At 40.0% G+C, this 19,322-nt stretch overlaps 3 protein-coding genes across 8 annotated transcripts in view; 2 read left to right on the forward strand and 1 right to left on the reverse strand.

Moving 5' to 3' along the window:
- Nucleotides 1-4,931, forward strand: part of IL1A (interleukin 1 alpha) — a 47,887-nt gene extending 42,956 nt beyond the window's left edge. For 3 of the 4 annotated variants that reach the window (XM_081796763.1, XM_006744745.3, XM_031040672.2), the window contains exons 6-7: nt 1,291-1,409; nt 3,624-4,931. In XM_081796763.1, the coding sequence (XP_081652889.1) occupies nt 1,291-1,409; nt 3,624-3,821 (317 nt within the window). In that variant the 3' untranslated portion in view covers nt 3,822-4,931. The remainder of the gene's footprint in view (nt 1-1,290; nt 1,410-3,623) is intronic. The other variant, XM_031040673.2, reaches the window with a different exon arrangement.
- The window catches only part of IL36G (interleukin 36 gamma), a 153,306-nt gene extending 138,065 nt beyond the window's left edge, over nt 1-15,241 (reverse strand). For all 3 annotated transcript variants that reach the window (XM_081796764.1, XM_081796766.1, XM_081796765.1), the window contains exon 1: nt 15,105-15,241. The gene's annotated coding sequence lies outside the window, so the exon portion shown is untranslated. The remainder of the gene's footprint in view (nt 1-15,104) is intronic.
- Nucleotides 15,242-15,387: 146 nt separating this feature from the next.
- CKAP2L (cytoskeleton associated protein 2 like) overlaps nt 15,388-19,322 on the forward strand; it is a 27,930-nt gene continuing 23,995 nt past the window's right edge. Inside the window, exons 1-3 of the mRNA XM_006744748.3 lie at nt 15,388-15,528; nt 17,427-17,493; nt 19,057-19,108. Coding sequence (XP_006744811.1) covers nt 15,498-15,528; nt 17,427-17,493; nt 19,057-19,108 — 150 coding nt within the window. The 5' untranslated portion in view covers nt 15,388-15,497. The remainder of the gene's footprint in view (nt 15,529-17,426; nt 17,494-19,056; nt 19,109-19,322) is intronic.

Raw genomic sequence — 19,322 nt, forward strand, 5'->3', positions numbered from 1 at the left:
TTTCAAACTTTCTGCTTTCAAAATATAAACCTCTCTAGATTCCTAGCTTTGTACAATTCTTCTAGAATAGGATGAAACACAACACCCCCAGTAAAATTCAGGGCAAGGACAGGAGCTTCAGCCAAATCAGGAAGCTCCACCAAGAGAGAAGTTTCCTATCTTTGAGAGCACCAAGTATAAAGCTTTCTGATGAAGTATCTCCTTTGGTTCTCTCAGATATTCTCATCCTTGGTTTTAAAGATGAGGAAACTGACTCTCAGAAATATTAAATGACTTACCCAAATTTACCCAAGAAGCCAATAAAGAGCAATCACTCTCCATTAGAAAGCTTACTGTTCAAATTTACAAATAACACCAAACTAGAATCTTATCTTTGATAACATAGTTGTGAAGCAAAACATCCAATAAGCTGAGAATATGTTCTGGAGGATGAAATTTAGTGTCCAAGAAATTTGTCACACAAATCTAATTTCTATGGTATATATATTTTAGCTTCAGGACATGACTCCAGTATACAAAATTAGTTTCAGAACTCCAAAGAGGCTACTTTGCAAACAGGGCTCTTTCTGATTGGACATACTTTGGATAACATGCTTTTTACTCCATGACATTTACAAATTATTTGTGCTGTATTTTCCTACTTAATATTATGTCACATAATTTCCCCACATATTGAGACAGCATATATATTTGCCATGTTTAATGGCACTAGAATATTCAATCATGTTGCTTTGCTGGTCCTTTGGGTTTGCTCTAAGTAACTCTGTTTTGCAATAGAGTTTGTATATATAATTTTTTCCCTATGAGGTTATTTCTTTGGATCATACCCCAAAAATGGAACTCCTGGGTTCCTAGGGATAAATAATTATACAGTTCTTATTAAGCATTGTTCTCTAAGGAAAACAACTACTTTTCACTATCACTAGCAACATGAGTATATCAGCTTCCCTAAACCCCTCCATTTTAGGTTATTGTGAACTCATGAGCTCACAAGTTGAAGGGTCTTATCCCATTAATGTAATTATAAGACATTCAACAAATAGCCCCCAAGCATTCATTCAACATAGAAAATTCTAAAGACATTAACCAAGTATTACCTGCCTAGTAAATATGGCAGACATTGTGAAGGATACAAAGATGTATGGAATTCCATTCTGGTGTTTACACCATAGTTGGAGACTTAATTACAAACACACACACACACATACACACACACACACAATCTACATAAAACTTGATTTCATTCAAATACAATATATTTACTTTCTTTTTGGCTTTTCTCTTTGCCAGTGAAATTTGACATGGGGGCTTATACATCAAAAGATTCTAAACTTCCTGTGACTCTAAGAATCTCAAAAACTAGACTATTTGTGAGTGCCCAAAATGAAGATGAACCTGTATTGCTAAAGGTCAGTCGTTCTCAGTCTCCAATTTACCTTCATTTACAACCCATATGTTTGTGAATAATTCCAATAGGCAGATACCCCTAGCGGGGTAGCACAATCCTCTTCTCTTCCTACCACAGTTTCCACCTGCCCACCTACCCCCACATGCTACTTCTCACCTATTCCCAGAGACACCTCTAGGCAGAATCTATGAGAAAGTAAAATGGAGGTGGCAAGAGTGAATAAAAGGTAAATTGCCTTCTTCCTTCTTTTTTCATACCCTGCCTGACCCTAGCCACCTCCCATCCCAGGGCATCCATTTATTCCATCCATCTTGAACCTTACTAATATTTACCATCTGACCTATGTGATGGTAGGCATTAGGACAGTGGTGCCTGATTCCAAGAAACTCAAATAAGCCAACTAGGAGCAGAGAGTGTTAATCACCTGCCAATGGGCTCAAAACAAAAAACTGGGAGCCAAGACTCAAACTCTGGCCTTTTGACTCCATTGCTTCTCTCTCTTCATTGGTGCCAGTATTATCCTTCATCCCAGCCCCATCTCCACTACCACCTCCCCCTCAAACATACAGACATACACACGCCCACTATAGCTTTAGATGTTTACTCCCCTGATAAGTAGGTGACTCTTACTTAGTAAATGTATAATGCAAACCCCCAACTCCAACCAGGATTTTTGTAGGTGCATGTATTTCTGCACCCGGATCAGATGAAGTAAAAATGATGTCTGTAAGACTAGGGCAGTAGCTTCATTCATGAATTCATTCAACAGGCATTATTTATTGAGAGCCTTCTCTTTTTCAAACATAGTGCCAACAGCTATGTAGACCATGGTGAACCAAAGTCCTTAGCCTCATAGAACTTGGTCTTCTTGGGGACACAGACAGTAGACAAGCCAAACCACCAGCAAAAAGTACAAGATGCTGTAAAGCAAATAAACAAGGTCCTGAGATAGAGAAAAATGGGAGAGTGCCCTTTACATAGAGTGGCAAGAGCAGAGCTCCCTGTGAGATGGGATCTGCTGATAGGAAGGAGTATGACGCAAGATGGCAGGTGAGGGTGAGCATTCTAAAGAGAGGGATCTGAGTGCATCTAGGACCTAGAGCTTCAAGAGTTTAAAGGCCAGCTTCAGAAATCAAAAGGAACACTCTAAAACTGGGGCAGTGTGAGAAGGAGGAAAGATAAGCAGAGGCTAGTGTTTGCAGAGCCTTGCATTTGGGTTTCATTTGAGGTACAATGAAAAGCCATTAAAGGGTTTCAAACAAGGAATTGTCCTAACTTCACTTATATTTTCTAAAATGGAGAATAGATCAGCAGGAAGACAATGGGGAAAGCACAGAACCTATTTAGAAGGTAATAATAATAGTCATGAGAGTGGGGGTGGTGAGGCAGATAGAAATAAGTAGACAGAACTGGTTATATTTCAGAGATAGAACCAACAGGAGGGAGGGGAGAAAATATATTTAATGAGATGGGAAAAAACTAGGAGAGGTGTGGGTTTGGGAAGTTAAATTCCTTGTTGACATTGAAAACCCCAAGGAAACCTCAAAAGGATAATTAGTTGGTTTAGATTAAAAAGAACACAGAAGAAGCATCTCAAGTTGAAATGTGAATCTCGCTTTTTCATGAAAGTATTGTTATTCTATTCATACTCGCAAGTATAGTACAGCCTAAAGAGATCACAATTGTCAAAAATTGTACTGAAAGGAATCAGCTGCTGATATACCTGGAAGTGTGTGTGTGGGGTGGGGGGGATTAAACTTTTAATTGTTGGCTTAAATATGGAGACAAATATCTCTAATGATAAATTATTTTCTCAAAGATATGATCTGCATGCTTAGCAGTCAAATGTTTAGAGGTCTCAATTGGAGTGCTCAGATTTTATGCAAAATGCCTTTTGCAGGACAAGAACAATGTTTTTACTCTACCTGCCACAATATAGTGAGACACTACTGTCATTGGCAATCCATGACTAATCTGGATTTCTCTCCAGTTAAGTAAGGAAATTAACTATTATGTGTAGACTGGGCCATACATCTAATAGGCATGTAATAAATGCTTGCTGAATGAACAAGTGAATGAAGAATCTATATCATTATATTATAGTCAGAGTCCTAAAGTGCTATATTTCTCACAAAGGCCAAATGTCAAGGGATTGCACTTCAGTTCTATGTCTAGAATCTTGTTCTTTAACATATCTCTGTTCTCCTTATCATAGGAGATGCCTGAGACACCCAAAACCATCAGAGATGAGACCAACCTTCTCTTCTTCTGGGAACGCCATGGTACTAAGAACTATTTCACATCAGTTGCCCAGCCAAAGTTGTTCATTGCCACACAGGAACGAAAACTGGTGCACATGGCAAGAGGGCAACCCTCTATCACTGACTTTCAGATACTGGAAACCCAGCCTTGACTCTGGAGTCTACTTACTTGTGAAGTGTTGACAGTCCATATGTACTATGTACATGGAGGAGTCAAATCCTTTACTCTTAGTCACTTTCTGAGCACGTGCTGAGGCTTTGTAATTCCAAATGAATGTTTACTCTCTTTGTAAGAGAGTGAGCAAGGTCTAATGGAACCAACACTAACATATGATGTTGTTTGTTATTTAAAGAACACCCTATACTTTGCAAACTACCAATCAGTTTAATTATTATTCTTCATAATAATCTTGGGAGGACCGGGGCTACTGACTATGGCTACCATAAAGATTCTACCCATATTACAGATGGGTTAAGTAACTGAGGCATTAGAAAACTAAATACCCACAACAGCAGCTGAAATGAGAAGCCATAGGCCCAGGATTTTATTCCAACTGCTTGCTTTTAAGTTGCTGATAGACCCTTAATCAAATACTGTAAGTTTCTGGGACCAGTTTGATCATCTTCAAAATGGAGGGGATGATACTTATATCCTTCCTGCCTCAACAGTATTTTATGCTAAGCAATGAGGTCAGTTTAATAAAATAATTCTTGAATGAAAATACTGAGCCTCAAGAAAGCAAAGCATAAATATTTATTATTATTTATGTATACATATATATTTATCAATATATTTTTAAGATAATTATATTATTATATTTATGGCAATTGCTTGCATTCTCTGAGTGTGACCAGTAATCCTTAACAATAGGAAAGAGTGTTTTTTAGGCTAAATGAGTTTGATTTAGTCATACTAAGGCACTTTGGTCAAGTCCTGCTTTTTGTAGTACCTGGAAGACCTATAATTGTGATAATAAATTTATATTAATACTTTGTGCTGATAATTAATCTTTCACTCCTCTACTTTTAAACTTGCTTTAGCATTCTTGTGTCATTCAATTTCACCTGCTATCAAGTCTTACTAGCTAAAGTGGGATAAACCAGGGCGCCTGGGTGGCTCAGTTGTTTAAGCGACTGCCTTCGGCTCAGGTCATGATCCTGGAGCCCCGGGATCAAGTCCCGCATCGGGCTCCCTGCTCCGCGGGGAGTCTGCTTCTCCCTCTGACTCTCCCCCTCTCATGCTCTCTCTCCATCACTCTCTCTCTCAATAAATAAATAAAAATCTTAAAAAAATAAAATAAAATAAAATAAAAATGGGATAAACTTAATTTTGGTAACCATGAGACAACTGTAAATCTAAACGTTCTTTTCTGGAATGTAAGCAACATTCCTTCTAGGTTCTAAAAGTTGTTATCAAACTACAGTGTTATATTACTATCAACAATAAGCATTGATATATTATTATTATAAGTCATAATTGAATAAAACTTACCAAAAAAAGTAAATCTAACACACATTTATTGTCTTAATCATTATTTTAATGCATGGTAATTAGGAACAAATGATAAAACTTCACATAAATAACTGTAATTAGTGTTACTTTACAAAACCAAACCAAGGTTTTACAGTTTTTCTCTCCCCTTTGTTAGCTTGCCAGTATGCACCACAAGTGGTATTAAGAATGAGGGATGCCTGGGTGGCTCAATTGGTTAAGCATCTGACTCTTGATTTCGGCTCAGGTCATGATCTCAGAGTCATGAGTTTAGGCCCCACAGCGGGCACCCTGCTCAGCAGGGAGTCTTGCTTTGAGATTCTCTCTCTCCCTCTCCCTCTGCCTCTTACCCAACCTCTCTCTCTCTCCAAAATAAAAATAAATAAATCTTAAAAAAAAAAAAGAATGATAATGTTCCCAGGTTCATGTAAAGCTTACATTGCACATGTACAACACTTGTGTTTATAGCCATACAAACTCACAAATACAGAACCACATTAAAAACTAATGGATCCATAAACCAACGAGACAGAAGAAAGAGAAATTAAGGAGTCGATCCCATTTACAATTGCACCCAAAACCATAAGATACCTAGGAATAAATCTAACCAAAGAGGCAAAGAATCTGTACTCAGAAAACTATAGAATACTCATGAAAGAAATTGAGGAAGACACACAGAAATGGAAAAATGTTCCATGCTCATGGATTGGAAGAAAAAATATTATTAAATGTCTATGCTACCTAAAGCAATCGACACATTCAATGCAATCCCTATCAAAATACTATTAACTTTTTTTCACAGAAATGGAACAAATAATCCTAAAATATGTATGGAACCAGAAAAGACCCCAAATAGCCAGAGGAATGTTGAAAATGAAAACCAAAGCTAGTGGCATCACAATTCCAGACTTCAAGCTCTATTACAAAGCTGTAATCATCAAGACAATATGGGGTACTGGCACAAAAACAGACACATAGATCAATGGAACAGAACAGAGAACTCAGAAATGGGTATGGTCAACTAATCTTTGACAAAGCAGGAAGGAATATCCAATGGGAAAAAGACAGTCTCTTCAACAAATGGTGTTGAGAAAACTGGACAGCCACATGCAGAAGAATGAAACTGGACCATTTCCTTACATCATACACAAAAATAGACTCAAAATGGATGAAAGACCTAAATGTGAGACAGGAATCCATCAAAATCCTTGAGGAGAACACAGGTAGCAACCTCTTCGACCTCAGCCACAGCAACTTCTTCCTAGACACATCATCAAAGGCAAGGGAAGCAAGGGCAAAAATGAACTATTGGGACTTCATCACAGCAAAGGAAACAGTCAACAAAACCAAAAGACAACCGACAGAATGGGAGAATATCTTTGCAAATGACATATCAGATAAAGGGCTGGTATCCAAAATTTATAAAGAACTTATTAAACTCAACACCCAAGGAACAAATAATCCAATCAAGAAATGGACAGAAGACATGAACAGGCATTTCTGCAAAGAAGACATCCAAATGGCCAACAGACACATGAAAAAGTGCTCAACATCACTCGGCATCAGGGAAATACAAATCAAAACCACAATGAGATACCATCTCACACCAGTCAGAATGGCTAAACTGACAAGTCAGGAAATGACAGATATTGGTGAGGATGCAGAGAAAGGGGAACCCTCCTACACTGTTGGTGGGATGCAGGCTGGTGCTGCCACTCTGGAAAACAGCATGGAAGTTCCTCAAAAAGTTGAAAATAGAGCTACCCTACAACCCAGGAATTGCACTACTGGGTATTTACCCCAAAGATACAAATGTAGTAATCTGAAGGGGCACCTGCACCCCAATGTTTATAGCAGCAATGTCCACAATAGCCAAACTATGGAAAGAGCCCAGATGTCTGGGGCACCTGCGTGGCTCAGATGGTTAAGTGTCTGCCTTCAGCTCAGGTCATGATCCCAGGGTCCTGGGATCGAGCCCCACATTGGGCTCCCTGCTCAGCAGGGAGCCTGCTTCTCCCTCTCCTTCTCCTGCTCCACCTGCTTGTGCTCTCTCACACTCTGTCAAATAAATAAATAAAATCTTAAAAAAACAAAGAGCCCAGATGTCCATCGACAGATGAATGGATAAAGAGGATGTGGTATATATATACAATGCAATATTATGCAGCCATCAAAAAAATGAAATCTTGCCATTTGCAATGACATGGATGGAACTAGAGGGTATTATGCTAAACGAAATGAGTCAGTCAGAGAAAGACAACTATCATATGATCTCACTGATATGTGGAATTTGAGAAACAAGGCAGAGGATCATAGGGGAAGAAAGGAAAAAATGAAACAAGATGAAACCAGAGAGGGAGACAAACCATAAGAGACTTAATCTCAGGAAACAAACTCAGGGTTGCTGAAGTGGAGGGAGGTGGGAGGGATGGGGTGGCTGGGTGATGGACATTGGGGAGAGTATGTTTGTGGTGAGCGCTGTGTATTATGTAAGAGTGATGATGGGCGCCTGGGTGGCTCAGATGGTTAAGCGTCTGCCTTCGGCTCAGGTCATGATCCCAGGGTCCTGGGATCGAGTCCCGCATCGGGCTCCCTGCTCCTTGGGAGCCTGCTTCTCCCTCTGCCTCTCTCTCTCTCTCTCTCTCTCTGTCTCTCATGAATAAATAAATAAAATCTTTAAAAAAAAAAAATATGTAAGAGTGATGAATCACAAACCTATACTCCTGAAACAAATATTATATGTTAATAATTTTTTTAAAAAAACATACTAATGGATCCATTTGGGAAGCATGGATACAAGATATGTTAAATTGGAAAAAGTTAAAGTCAAGGGACCTTGAAATTAGATATGGGAAATAATGGAGAAGGAGTAGTCCAAGGTGACTCTCAGTTTCCTGGTACTGGAAAATGAGTGAGCAGTGGTGTCTTAATCAGTATTTTTGGTAGAAATATGGAGTTCTTCTCAATTCCAGGATGAAGTATGGAGAGTACCATTTTAGACATAATTCAAGCTACTGGCAAGATGCCCAACTGCAGATGTACAATGAGCAGATGATAATGTGTCTGGAACTCAGGAGAAGTTAGAACTAGATATATTTGGAAGGCATCAGCAGGTTTATAACAGGTAAAATCCTAAAGTGACATCAGAGAAAGAAGAGAAGAGAAGCATATGGTGAACACTGTTGGTTGTCCATTCAACTGCCAAACCCCCCATCGTCCTTACTAACAGAACCCTGATTTCTCTTTTTTAAAAAAAGATTTAATTTATTTGAGAGAGAGAGTGCAGAGCGAGAGAGAGACAGAGAGAGAGAGCATGGGGGGCGGGGAGGATTAGAAGGAGAGAGAGAAGGAGGCTCCCCACTGAGCAGGGAGCCCAACTCAGGGCTTGATCTCAGGACACTGGGATCATGACCTGAGCCAAAGGCAGACGCTTAACCAGCTGAGCCACCCAGGCACCCAGAACCCTGATTTCATTCAGAAGGAAATGTATTGACCCAAAGAATGAATCCAGTTGATCTAAGCCAATCTTGACCATTCTATCCTCACATGACTGAATCATGTTGAGTAAGTCCTGTCTAATGAAATGTCAATCTGCCAGGGACAACTTCTGGGAAAGATTTTCTACCCTAATAAAAGATAGAAGAAAGTCCTTTTCCTCCATCCTTCCTGCATGAGACATGTTCTATGAGGATGTGAAGTTTGGAACTATGGTAGCCACCTTGCAACATTTGCAAGGACATGCTAAAGAAGATAGAATGGCAGGAGAAAAAGAACCAGAATCCATGATGACACTGTTGTACTAAGTACCTACTGCCAGACTTTAAGGAAAAAAAAAAAGAATGAAACATTATTATGGTTTTAAGCCATTGTCATTTTGTTTCCTATTACTTACAACCCAACTCAGCCTAACTGATACAGAGCACCACAGGAAAAAACAAAAACAAAAAACACAGAAAAAAAGGAAAAAGTTTGATCTGTTTGTTTCACCTGGCTCTTTCTAGCTGCCACAACTTTCCTTTGGTCTCCATACCCAAGTCTGGCTGCAGTAAAACTAGTTAGTGTCTTGATATTTTAAGAAAGAGATAAGTACAGAACACTGAGCAAGCAGTACCAATTCAAGAAAACCTTAAAAGTATAATAGCTGCTCAGTCTTTAATAGTGAAATATTGAATCATTCTAGAAATAGCCTGAAAATGTTATTCTGTATACTTTTTAGTCCAAACTCTCCCACTGCCTAATCAGTAAGAAGGTCACCACGATGAAATTCAACAGTCTTAGCACTGAACTGGTTGGAGTCTATTTCTTTTGTTACAATCTTATATATGTTTCCAAATTGAGGAGAGTAAAGCCAAAGTTCCACCATTAAGTCCAAGGTACAAAAACAAAAAGCCAAAAAGATATTTCCCTAACCCACCTCCCACTGTCACCCCTCTGACAATTAAAAATACCTACATTTGAACTTTTTGGGGTGATGGAAAAAGGTGGGATAGCAATAATTTCATTGTGGTAGATATAAAATATGCTTATGTAGCTATATTTATTCTTGATTGTGTTTTATAACTATATACATTTGTCAAAATTATCCTCCTGAGTCTTGACCAATGTTGGTTTGTCAATATCTTTCATAAAATTGTTGCCAACTGAGTATAATACTCAAGATACGGTCAAACCAGTACAGCCTAGACGTGGGATCTTGTCCTTCCTATTTTAGATACCATGGTTTTGTTAGAAAGTGACATTAGCTCTTTGAAAGCAAGTGACATTGTTGATTCAGTGTTTGTAGGCAATTAATACTTACAGGTTCTCAATTTAATTTCAAAACTTTAAATGTATCCCTGCTAAATTTATTCTTGTTAATTTGGCCCCAGTTCTTTCTAGGTTGTTCCGGATTCTAATTTTTAATATACTGGCTCTTCCTTTTAGCTTTGTGACATCTGTAATTTGGTGTGCATATTTTTGTTTAAAGAATCAGTATTTAATCAGTATAAAGAATAGGTTATAAACATTTTTACAGTGTGATCCTGTTTTATTTAAAATACCTACAACTTTATCCATTGATGGACACTTTGATTGTTTCCATATCCTGACTATTGTAAATAATGCTGCAATAAACGTGAAAATACAGATTATCTCTTTGATATCTTGTTTTCATTTCCTTTGGATATATGCCTAGAAGTGGAAATCCTGGATCATATGGTAGGTTTATTTTTAGTTTTTTGAGGAACCTCCATACTGTTTTCTATAGTGGCTGCAGCAATTTACATTCCCATCAACACTGCACAAGGATTCCCTTTTCTCCATATCCTTGCCAACACTTGTTTTCTCTTGTCTTTTTGATGACAGCCACACTAACTGTAAGGTTGATATCTCCTTGTGGTTTTGATTTGCGTTTCCCTGATGATTAGTGATGTTAAGCATCTTTTCATGTACCTGTTGGCCCTATGTATATCTTCTTTGGAAAAAAGCCTATTTAGGGGTGCCTGGGTGACTCAGTCAGTTAAGCACCCGACTCTTGGTTTTAGCTCAGGTCATGATCTCAGGGTTGTGAGATTGAGCCCCACCTCAGGCTCCACGCTCAGCATGGAGTCTGTTTGAGATTTGCTCTCTCCCTCCCCCTCTGCTTCTCCCCACCAGTGCTCTCTCTCTAAAATAAATAAATAAATAAAATAAAAGACTGTCCTTTCCCCATTGTATATTCTTGGCTCCTTTCTTAAAAATTAATGGGCCATGTATGCATGGGTTTATTTCTGGGCTCTCAATTCTGTTGCACTGGTCTATGTGTCTGGTTTTATGCCAATACCATACTGTTTTGATCACTATAGCTTTGTAATGTAGTCTGAAGTCAGAAAATGTGATGCCTCCAGCTTTATTCTTCTTTCTCAAGATGGTTATGGCTATTTGGAATATTTTGTGATTCCATACAAATTTTAGGATTGTTTTTCTGTTTTTTCTACTTTTGTGAAAAATGCCATTGGAATTTTGACAGGGGTTGCACTGAATCTGTAGATTGCTCTGGTTGGTGTGGACATTTTAACAATATTAATTTTTCCAATTCATGAACATGGGATATCTTTCCATTTATTTGTGTCTTCTTCTACCTCTTTCATCAATGTCTTTCAGTTTTCAGTGCAGAGATCTTTCACCTCTTTGGTTAAATTTATTCCTAAATATTTTACTCTTTTTGATGCTATTGTAAATGGAACTGTTTTCTTACTTTATCTGATAGTTCATTGTTAGTATATAGGAATGCAACTGACTTATATATATTGATGTTTTATGCTGCAAATTCACTGAATTCATCTACTGTTTCTAACAGGTTTTTTTTTTAGAGTCTTTAGAGTTTTCTATATATAATACCATGTCATCTGCAAATAGAGACAATTTTACTTCTTCCTTTCTGACATGGATGCCTTTTATTTATGCCCAGTTGCTCTGTCTAGGACTTCTGATACAATGTTGAATAAAAATGATGAGGGCAGGCATCCTTGTCTTGTTCCTGATCTTAAAGGAAAAGCTTTCAGCTTTTCACTACTGAGTATGATGTTAGTTGTGGGCTTGTCATTTATAGCCTTTATAATGTTGAGATACATTACCTCTATACCCAGTTTGTTAAGTTTTTAGCATTAATGGATACTGAATTTTGTCAAATGTTTTTTCTGCATCTATTGGGATGATATGTGTTTTATACTTCTTTTTGTTACTGTGGTGTATCACATTCATTAATTTGAAGATGCTGAACCATCCTTGCATCCCTGGAATAAATCTCCCTTGATCATGGTGTATGATCCTTTTAATGTAGTGCTGAAATCAGTTTGCTAATATTTGGCGGGGGGGGGGGGAATGCATCTGTGTTCATCAGGGATATTGGCCTGTAATTTTGTTTTCTTGTAGTGCCCTTGTCTGGTTTTGGTATCAGGGTAATGCTGGCCTCATAAAATGAGTTTGGAAGTGTTCCATCCTCATCTATTTTCTGGAAGAGTTTGAGAAGGATTGGTATTAATTTGTCTTTAAATGTTTGGTAGAATTCACCAGTGAAGCCATCTAGTCTTAGACTTTTCTTTTTTGGGGGGTGGAGGGGTGAGGGTCAAGAGTGTTGAAAATATATGTCCACAATAAAAACTTGTACATGGGGGGTGCCTGGGTGGCTCAGTTGGTTAAGTGACTGCCTTCGGCTCAGGTCATGATCCTGGAGTCCCGGGATTGAGTCCCGCATCGGGCTCCCTGCTCCGCAGAGAGTCTGCTTCTCCCTCTGGCCCTCTCCCCTCTCACGTGCTCTCTCTCTCTCTCTCATTCTCTCTCTCTCAAATAAATAAATAAATCTTTAAAAAAAAAAAAAAAAACTTGTACATGGATGTTCACAGCAGCATTATACTTAAGAGCCAAAAAGTGGAAACAACCCAAATGTCCGACAACTGATGAATGGGTAAATAAAATATAGTATACTCATACAATGGAATGTTATCCAGTCATAAAAAGGAATGAAGTACTGACACATGCTACAACAAAGATGAGCCTTGAAAATATTATACTAAATGAAAGAAGCCCATCATAAACCACATAGTGTATAATTCCATGTATATGAAATGTCTAGAACAGGCAAATCTATAGAGATAGGAAGTAGACTAGTGTTTTCCAGGGACTAGGAAGAGGGAAGAATGATGGGAAGTGACTGCTAATAGGTATGCAGTTTCTTTACGGGGTGATGAAAATGTTCTCTTTTTTTAAGATTTTATTTGTTTATTTGATAGAGAGAGACACAGCAAGAGAGGGAACACAAGCAGGGGGAATGAGAGAGGGAGAAGCAGGCTTCCCGCAGAGCAGGGAGCCCAATGCGGAACTCGATCCCAGGACCCTGGGATCATGACCTGAGCCGAAGGCAGACGCTTAACGACTGAGCCACCCAGGCGCCCAGATGAAAATGTTCTAAAATTGAATTGTACACTCAAAGTGGATGAATTATATGGTATATGTGTATCTCAACAAAGCTGTTATAGTAATAATAAGAAGAAGGGGAAACTAGGGAAAAAAGGGAAGAAGAGTTCAGTTCCCAGAAAGAAAAGTATGGAAAGGAAATGAAGAAAAAAAGCAGTGTGACTGAACTACAGTGAGCAAGGGAAGACTAGCATGAACTGAAGCTAAAGAAGTAGACAAAGGCCAGGCCCTGCAGGGGCTTGTAGGACTTTAGCCTGAGAGCAATAGGAAGCCATTAAAGTAATAAGGAGAGCTACTGTGGATACATTGTTTGATGAGTTGAAAATTGTTATACCTACCTAGCTTTCTTTCCACACTTTGTGTCCCACAAAATAGTCCCTCAACTATCCAAAGAATGTAGGAAAAGGTGCAGAACTGGCCTATGTTGCTCAAAGTGGGACCAATGAGCAAGAGGCTTATTTGAGCTCATTTAAAAGAAAGTTTCATAATAATCAGGGCTTTCTAATAAGGTAAGGCAATTCCCTGACACCAGCAGTATGCCTGCAAAGATGCAATACCTAATGGGATCTGTAGAATACTCTAGCACTGGGTGGCAGATCAGGCAAGATAATTTCTAAAACTGAAACCCATTCAATCACTACGATTCTGTACAGACCAACAGAACTCCATTTGCTTTTCTGAAACTGTCTGTAAACGAGCCCTGTTCTTACTCATTAACCAAAAAGGCTCTTGCCCAGCTGCTAGTGTTAACCATTAGGAAGACTCATGGTCCTAGACAAAGACTCATGGTCCTAGATAAATATAAAATAATTATCAATTGTCATGTTTTAAGCATATTTGTATACAATTAATGTAAATGTCAAAATGCATAAATCCAGAAACCCCAGTATGGCTCCCTGCTAAACTCCCCACTTGAGGCCAAGGTGAAGAGCTGCTGTAATAGCTTCCTGCCCAGCTGAGTACCCAACTGGTGAAGCAAATGCGGCAAACAGGGACCCAGACATAACTGTCCCTCTCTATCCACCTCCCTAGCATCCAGGAGAGAGGATCCCTGACATGCAGAATACCAGAAACATTCCCCAGACCTCTTCATGAAACCAGGGAATAGTTAAAACAGGGGGCAAGCTTTGAAGGAAAACGTTTTCAGGCTGAAATAAGAGGAATGGGGTGTGTCTAATGACTCAGGAAGATTGGGCGTGCCCCCCATCATCCCTTTCTCAGGTAGGCATATACCCAGCTGATAAGGTCAAAGAAAAAATATACATTAAAAAGGAGCCACCCTGAAAGCAGCATGGCACTTCCTCCAAAAATTAAAAATAGAAATACCATATAATCCAACAATACTACTTCTCTATAAACACCCCAAAGAATTGAAAGCAGAGATGCCAACAGGCAGCTAGCTGTACACCCATGTTCATAGCAGCGTTATTCACAACAGCTAAAAGGTGGAAGCAACCCAAGTTTCCATCCACAGATGAATGGATAAAGGTGGTACAAGCATACAATGGAATATTATTCAGCCTTAGAAAGGGAGAAAATCCAGCCACATGCTGCAACATGGATGAAGCTTGAGGACTTAATGCTAAGTGAAATAGGCCAGTTACAAAAAAACAAGTCCTGGACAATTCCACTTAAATGGGGGTCCTAGAGTTTCAAAATCACACATAGAAAGTGAAGTGGGGGCTTCCCCCGGTGTGAGAGGCGGCGGCAAGGGGGAGTTCCCCTTTAATGGGGATAGAGTTTCTATTTGGGTCCATGAACAAGTTTGGGATCTGGATGGTGGTGAGGGTTGTACACCATAGTGAACGTACTCAATGCCATTGGACTGTACACTTAAAACTGGTTAAAATGGTAACTTCTATTACGTATATTTTTACCTCAGTTAAATACAAAAGGAGCAGCCATCCCGCAATACGAAGAACTTAGAGCTTTTAGATTGAAGGTGAGAACCTTCTCAAGTAGAGCTAATATGCTGGTGAGGCGCCCCGAATTCATCAGATTTGGGGTTTACCTTATTTTTTCAGAGCTCCTGTGACCCTTAGGGTGTGAGAGGAGTAAGGCGGCCCTGCCTATGCGGCCGAGCGGGTCTCCGTAACCGACTCCACAACCGGCCACGCACAGGTCCTCAAAAGATACCAGCCTGACCCTCCGGTGGACGCGGTCTCAGGTCCCAGCAGCCGCCTTTAATGCCCGGGAGCTGCACGTTCTTCCAATCAAAGGGCCTCCGGGGAGGGCTCGAAGGGCAGAGCCAACCGGAAGGCGCCTATTTCCTTTTGTCCCGCCCTCCCCTGCTTCCTACTGGCGGGTTTCAAACCCACAGGAGCCAATGAGAGCGAGCGGACGCGTTGTGCCCCAGCCGTAGCTTCAGGCGCGGGCTTTGAAGAAAAACTGTCGCGGAGACGTCATGGTGCCACCGCGGCCGTCGGCAGCTGCCGGTGAGTATGACCGTGAGTCCCTGCGTCTTGCAGGCGCTCCAGCAAGGGCGGGGAAGAAGGGAGGCCACCGAGTCAGTTCTTTTCGCGGGAGGTGCCCGTCCGCTCCCGTGCCTGCCTCAGTCTCCCCCTGGGCGTTTCCAGTCCAAGGAACGCTGACGGGAGCCCAGGCCCTGGCCCTGAGTGAGACTTCTGGCCCTGGGTAGGGGAAAGTAGATGCCGGGCAGATGCCTCACAGGCATCTTCCCCGTAATTCCTGTCGCAGCTCTGCAAAGAGATGTCATTGTCATCTCGTTTAGGTAGAGACCCTGATACCCCTTGCCCAGGTCGCATACCCAGAAGGAAGCCAAGCGCTCCCTAACCCAGATTTGGCTCCAGGCAGAGCCTGGGCGTGGTCCTCTGTGCTGCCGTCTGATCTTTGACAGCTGCCAAGAGGCGGGGTCTGACCCTAAGGGGCAGGGCGGGGGCGCTGGAAGTTGATGGTTAAATCCGCACAGAGAACTGAGGGTCCTGGGTTCCCTGATCTCTTAAATGTACGTGGAGCCTTTAGGTGCCTTTCAAAATACAGCTCAGATGTCACCAGCTCCTAAATGCACACAGTGTTTTGACAGTTTCAGTAATAATACCTGTTGACTGTCCGCTAGGTCCTGGGCACTGGTGCTTTACATAACAGTCCTTAAAGATGGGCATTTCATTTTTATAGGTTCAGCAGCAGCGGGTTCGCTAACTTGCTAGAAGCCACAGCGCTGGGATTCTAACCCGGTCTCTCAGCCCGTGCTCTCTATGGCATAGCCTGGCATAGCATAAAATGCATAATCCTCAAAGCTGTCTCCTAGGGATGCATCAGAACCAGATATCAAAACACACAGCAATTCGGTTTAGATGAAATTAAGTGTAGTTTTGCACCCCTATTGTCTTTTTTTTTTTTTGCCACTATTGAATTTTAGCCTTTTCCAACCACCTATTCCTCTCACTCATTCCCTGCTTCTGAACTCCCATAATTCTTTCTTTGACCCTTTCTTATGATACCTAGATTTTGCCTTATATTGTAATTATTGTTGTGCTTATTTTATTTTCACTACTAGATTGAAACTTCCTGAAGACAGAAATACTGAATTTTCATTCCCTCACATGCCTTGCTTAGAAAGTCACCATGTAATAGATGTTTGCCATGAACCCCCTAACCTGGCCTATTTTGTCCTTAGGCCCAAAGGAAACCATGTAAGGGTTTGTGGCAAAAATCATCATCCCTGTGAGGGAAAAAAAAAAAAAAAAACACAATAAGACCAGGCCAACTGGCGCCTGGGTAGCTCAATCATTTAGGCATCAGACTCTCGATTTCAGCTCAGGTCCTGATCTCAGGGTCGTGAGTTCAAACTTCATGTTGGGATCCACGCTGGGCATGGAGCCTACTTAAAAAAATTTAAAAATTTAAAAATAAAATTAAAGAAAAGACCAGTGCTGGTTCACCAGCTCAGATGAGCCAGTAACAGATTTCTTCATGCAAAGCATAATACGTTGTAGCTGAGAACGGTGGCTGTGAGCAAGGACTCCGGAGTTGGATAAACCTGGTTTCAAATCGTAGCTTTGCTACATTTAGCTAGGTAACTTTGGTCATATCATTTACCCTCTAGATTTCAGACTGTAAAATACCTCATAGAATTGTTGTGTGGATTAAAGAAAGTAATTTAAGTATGAAGAGCTTAGTATAGGACATGGCATACAAATGATATTGTTGATATAGACATTAACTTGGAGGCAAATTTGTGGGGTTAGGGACTTTATAGCATATGATCCAAAGCCAAAATTATTATAGAAAAGTGCCATCTTTTAGAATATAGACGCACTGGTTAAAATCTCCAGCTAAGTTTCTGTTGTTTGTTTGCCTGCCTATTTTGCAGAAGAGCGGCAGAGAAAGCTCCAGGAGTACCTAGCAGCCAAGGGAAAACTGAAGTGCCAAAATACCAAGTGAGTTTGTCTCACACAATTATGCAAGTTTTGTTGCCCTTGTTGCTACTAGCAATTTAAAGCCTTTCAAAACATAGCCCTTTTGGGGCGCCTGGGTGGCTCAGTTGGTTAAGCATCTGCCTTTGGCTCGGGTCATGATCCCAGGGTCCTGGGATGGAGCCCCATATCAGGCTCCCTACTCAGTAGGGAGTCTGCTTCTCCCTCCCCTGCTCCCCCTATTTGTGCTCTCTTTCTCTCCCTCTGTCAATAAATAAATATTTTTTTAAAAAGGACATACTCAAAAAAAAAAAAAAGACATAGCCCTTTTGTTAGGAGTCTACTCAGACTGCATTGAGATCCTATGATAACTCAGAAAAGGGTATATTGGTCCAGACATGACAAAAAAAAACCCGAGCAGTTTAAGCGCTATTATTGTGACAGTCTCTAAAGGAAGGGGGAGAAGGTCCACAGTATTACCTACAATGCTGGAAACTTTTCTTATCCCTGCTTTTTTTCCTGGGAAAGTGATTCTTGTGAAGGCTAGAAAAGGTCAAGGAGTTGAATGACCCTGGTTCTGTTGTTCCTTGCTAAAGTAGGAGAGCCAGTTATAGTCAGTCCTTCATAGCTGCACACCAACATCCTCCAGCCTGACAGTCCTCTTTGGCCATTCTCTTAGCACTTACTCTTGAGTTGGACAGAATATGACTGTTTCACTTTTATCTTTTGTCAACATCTTGCCATTGTAGTGTTATTAGTCCCTCTTACTTACCATTGATGTATTTTCTCCTGAAAGAAGAGGGAGTAAATTTTTACAGTTAGTTTTTTTTTTGTTTTTTTTTTTTACAAAGTTAGTTTTGACCCTTTATTTTCGTTTCCTTTTACTTTGGGGTTTTACTCAGCTCTATTTCCTTGATTAAATAAATCTAATTCATTTATTCAACAAATACTCCAGGGTTTATGTTCAAGATGGGGGAAACTAACAGCAAGTCATGATCAAAGTCCCTATTAGTCTGGCAATTGCTTTTGATCCATGCAGATTGAATCCTTCTTAATTCTCCTCTACTTTCCTATCCTTTTTTGCATTTTCTGCTCATTGGCTAGATTTCATATGTGCTCCTGTTTTTTAATTAAATCTTTTTTTCATCCCTGAATATTCATTATCTGAAGATACTTAAAACAGGACATTTTTCAAAGAAGCTGTTAATTACCTTACTTGACATTGTATCTCTAGTACCTGGCATATTGCAGTGTTCAAGGAATGATGTTTGGATGAACAACACTATGCAAATATGAAGAAAACATATATTTCATTAATCTTGTTAGAATGCTGTATTTATGCATAGGACATCTCTGAAAGTATCACAAAAAAAATGGGTAAGAATGGTGTGGTCACTGAGGAGTAGAATAGCAGGACTAAGAAAGGGATAATAGGAAGACTTTATTGCATATAATTTTGAATTATTTTACTATATACAGAAATTCCAATGATTTAAAATTCTAATCATAATAAATTTTAATCACTATACTTCCCAAGCCTTGCTGATCCTTCTGTACTAAGAATTAATCTCATTTTATCTTTTATAGGCCTTATCTAAAAGCCAAGAGTAATTGTCTGAATCCTCTACCTTCTAAATCTGTAAGTAGAAATCAGTCTTTTTTTTTTTTTTTAAAGATTTTATTTATTTATTTGAGAGAGAGAGAATGAGAGAGAACACATGAGAGGGGGGAGGGTCAGAGGGAGAAGCAGACTCCCTGCCGAGCAGGGAGCCCGATGTGGGACTCGATCCAGGGACTCCAGGATCATGACCTGAGCCGAAGGCAGTCGCTTAACCAACTGAGCCACCCAGGCG

This window comes from Leptonychotes weddellii, chromosome 10 (assembly GCF_054177405.1).
Source record: "Leptonychotes weddellii isolate Sample4059 chromosome 10, ASM5417740v2, whole genome shotgun sequence".
NCBI lineage: Eukaryota > Metazoa > Chordata > Mammalia > Carnivora > Phocidae > Leptonychotes > Leptonychotes weddellii.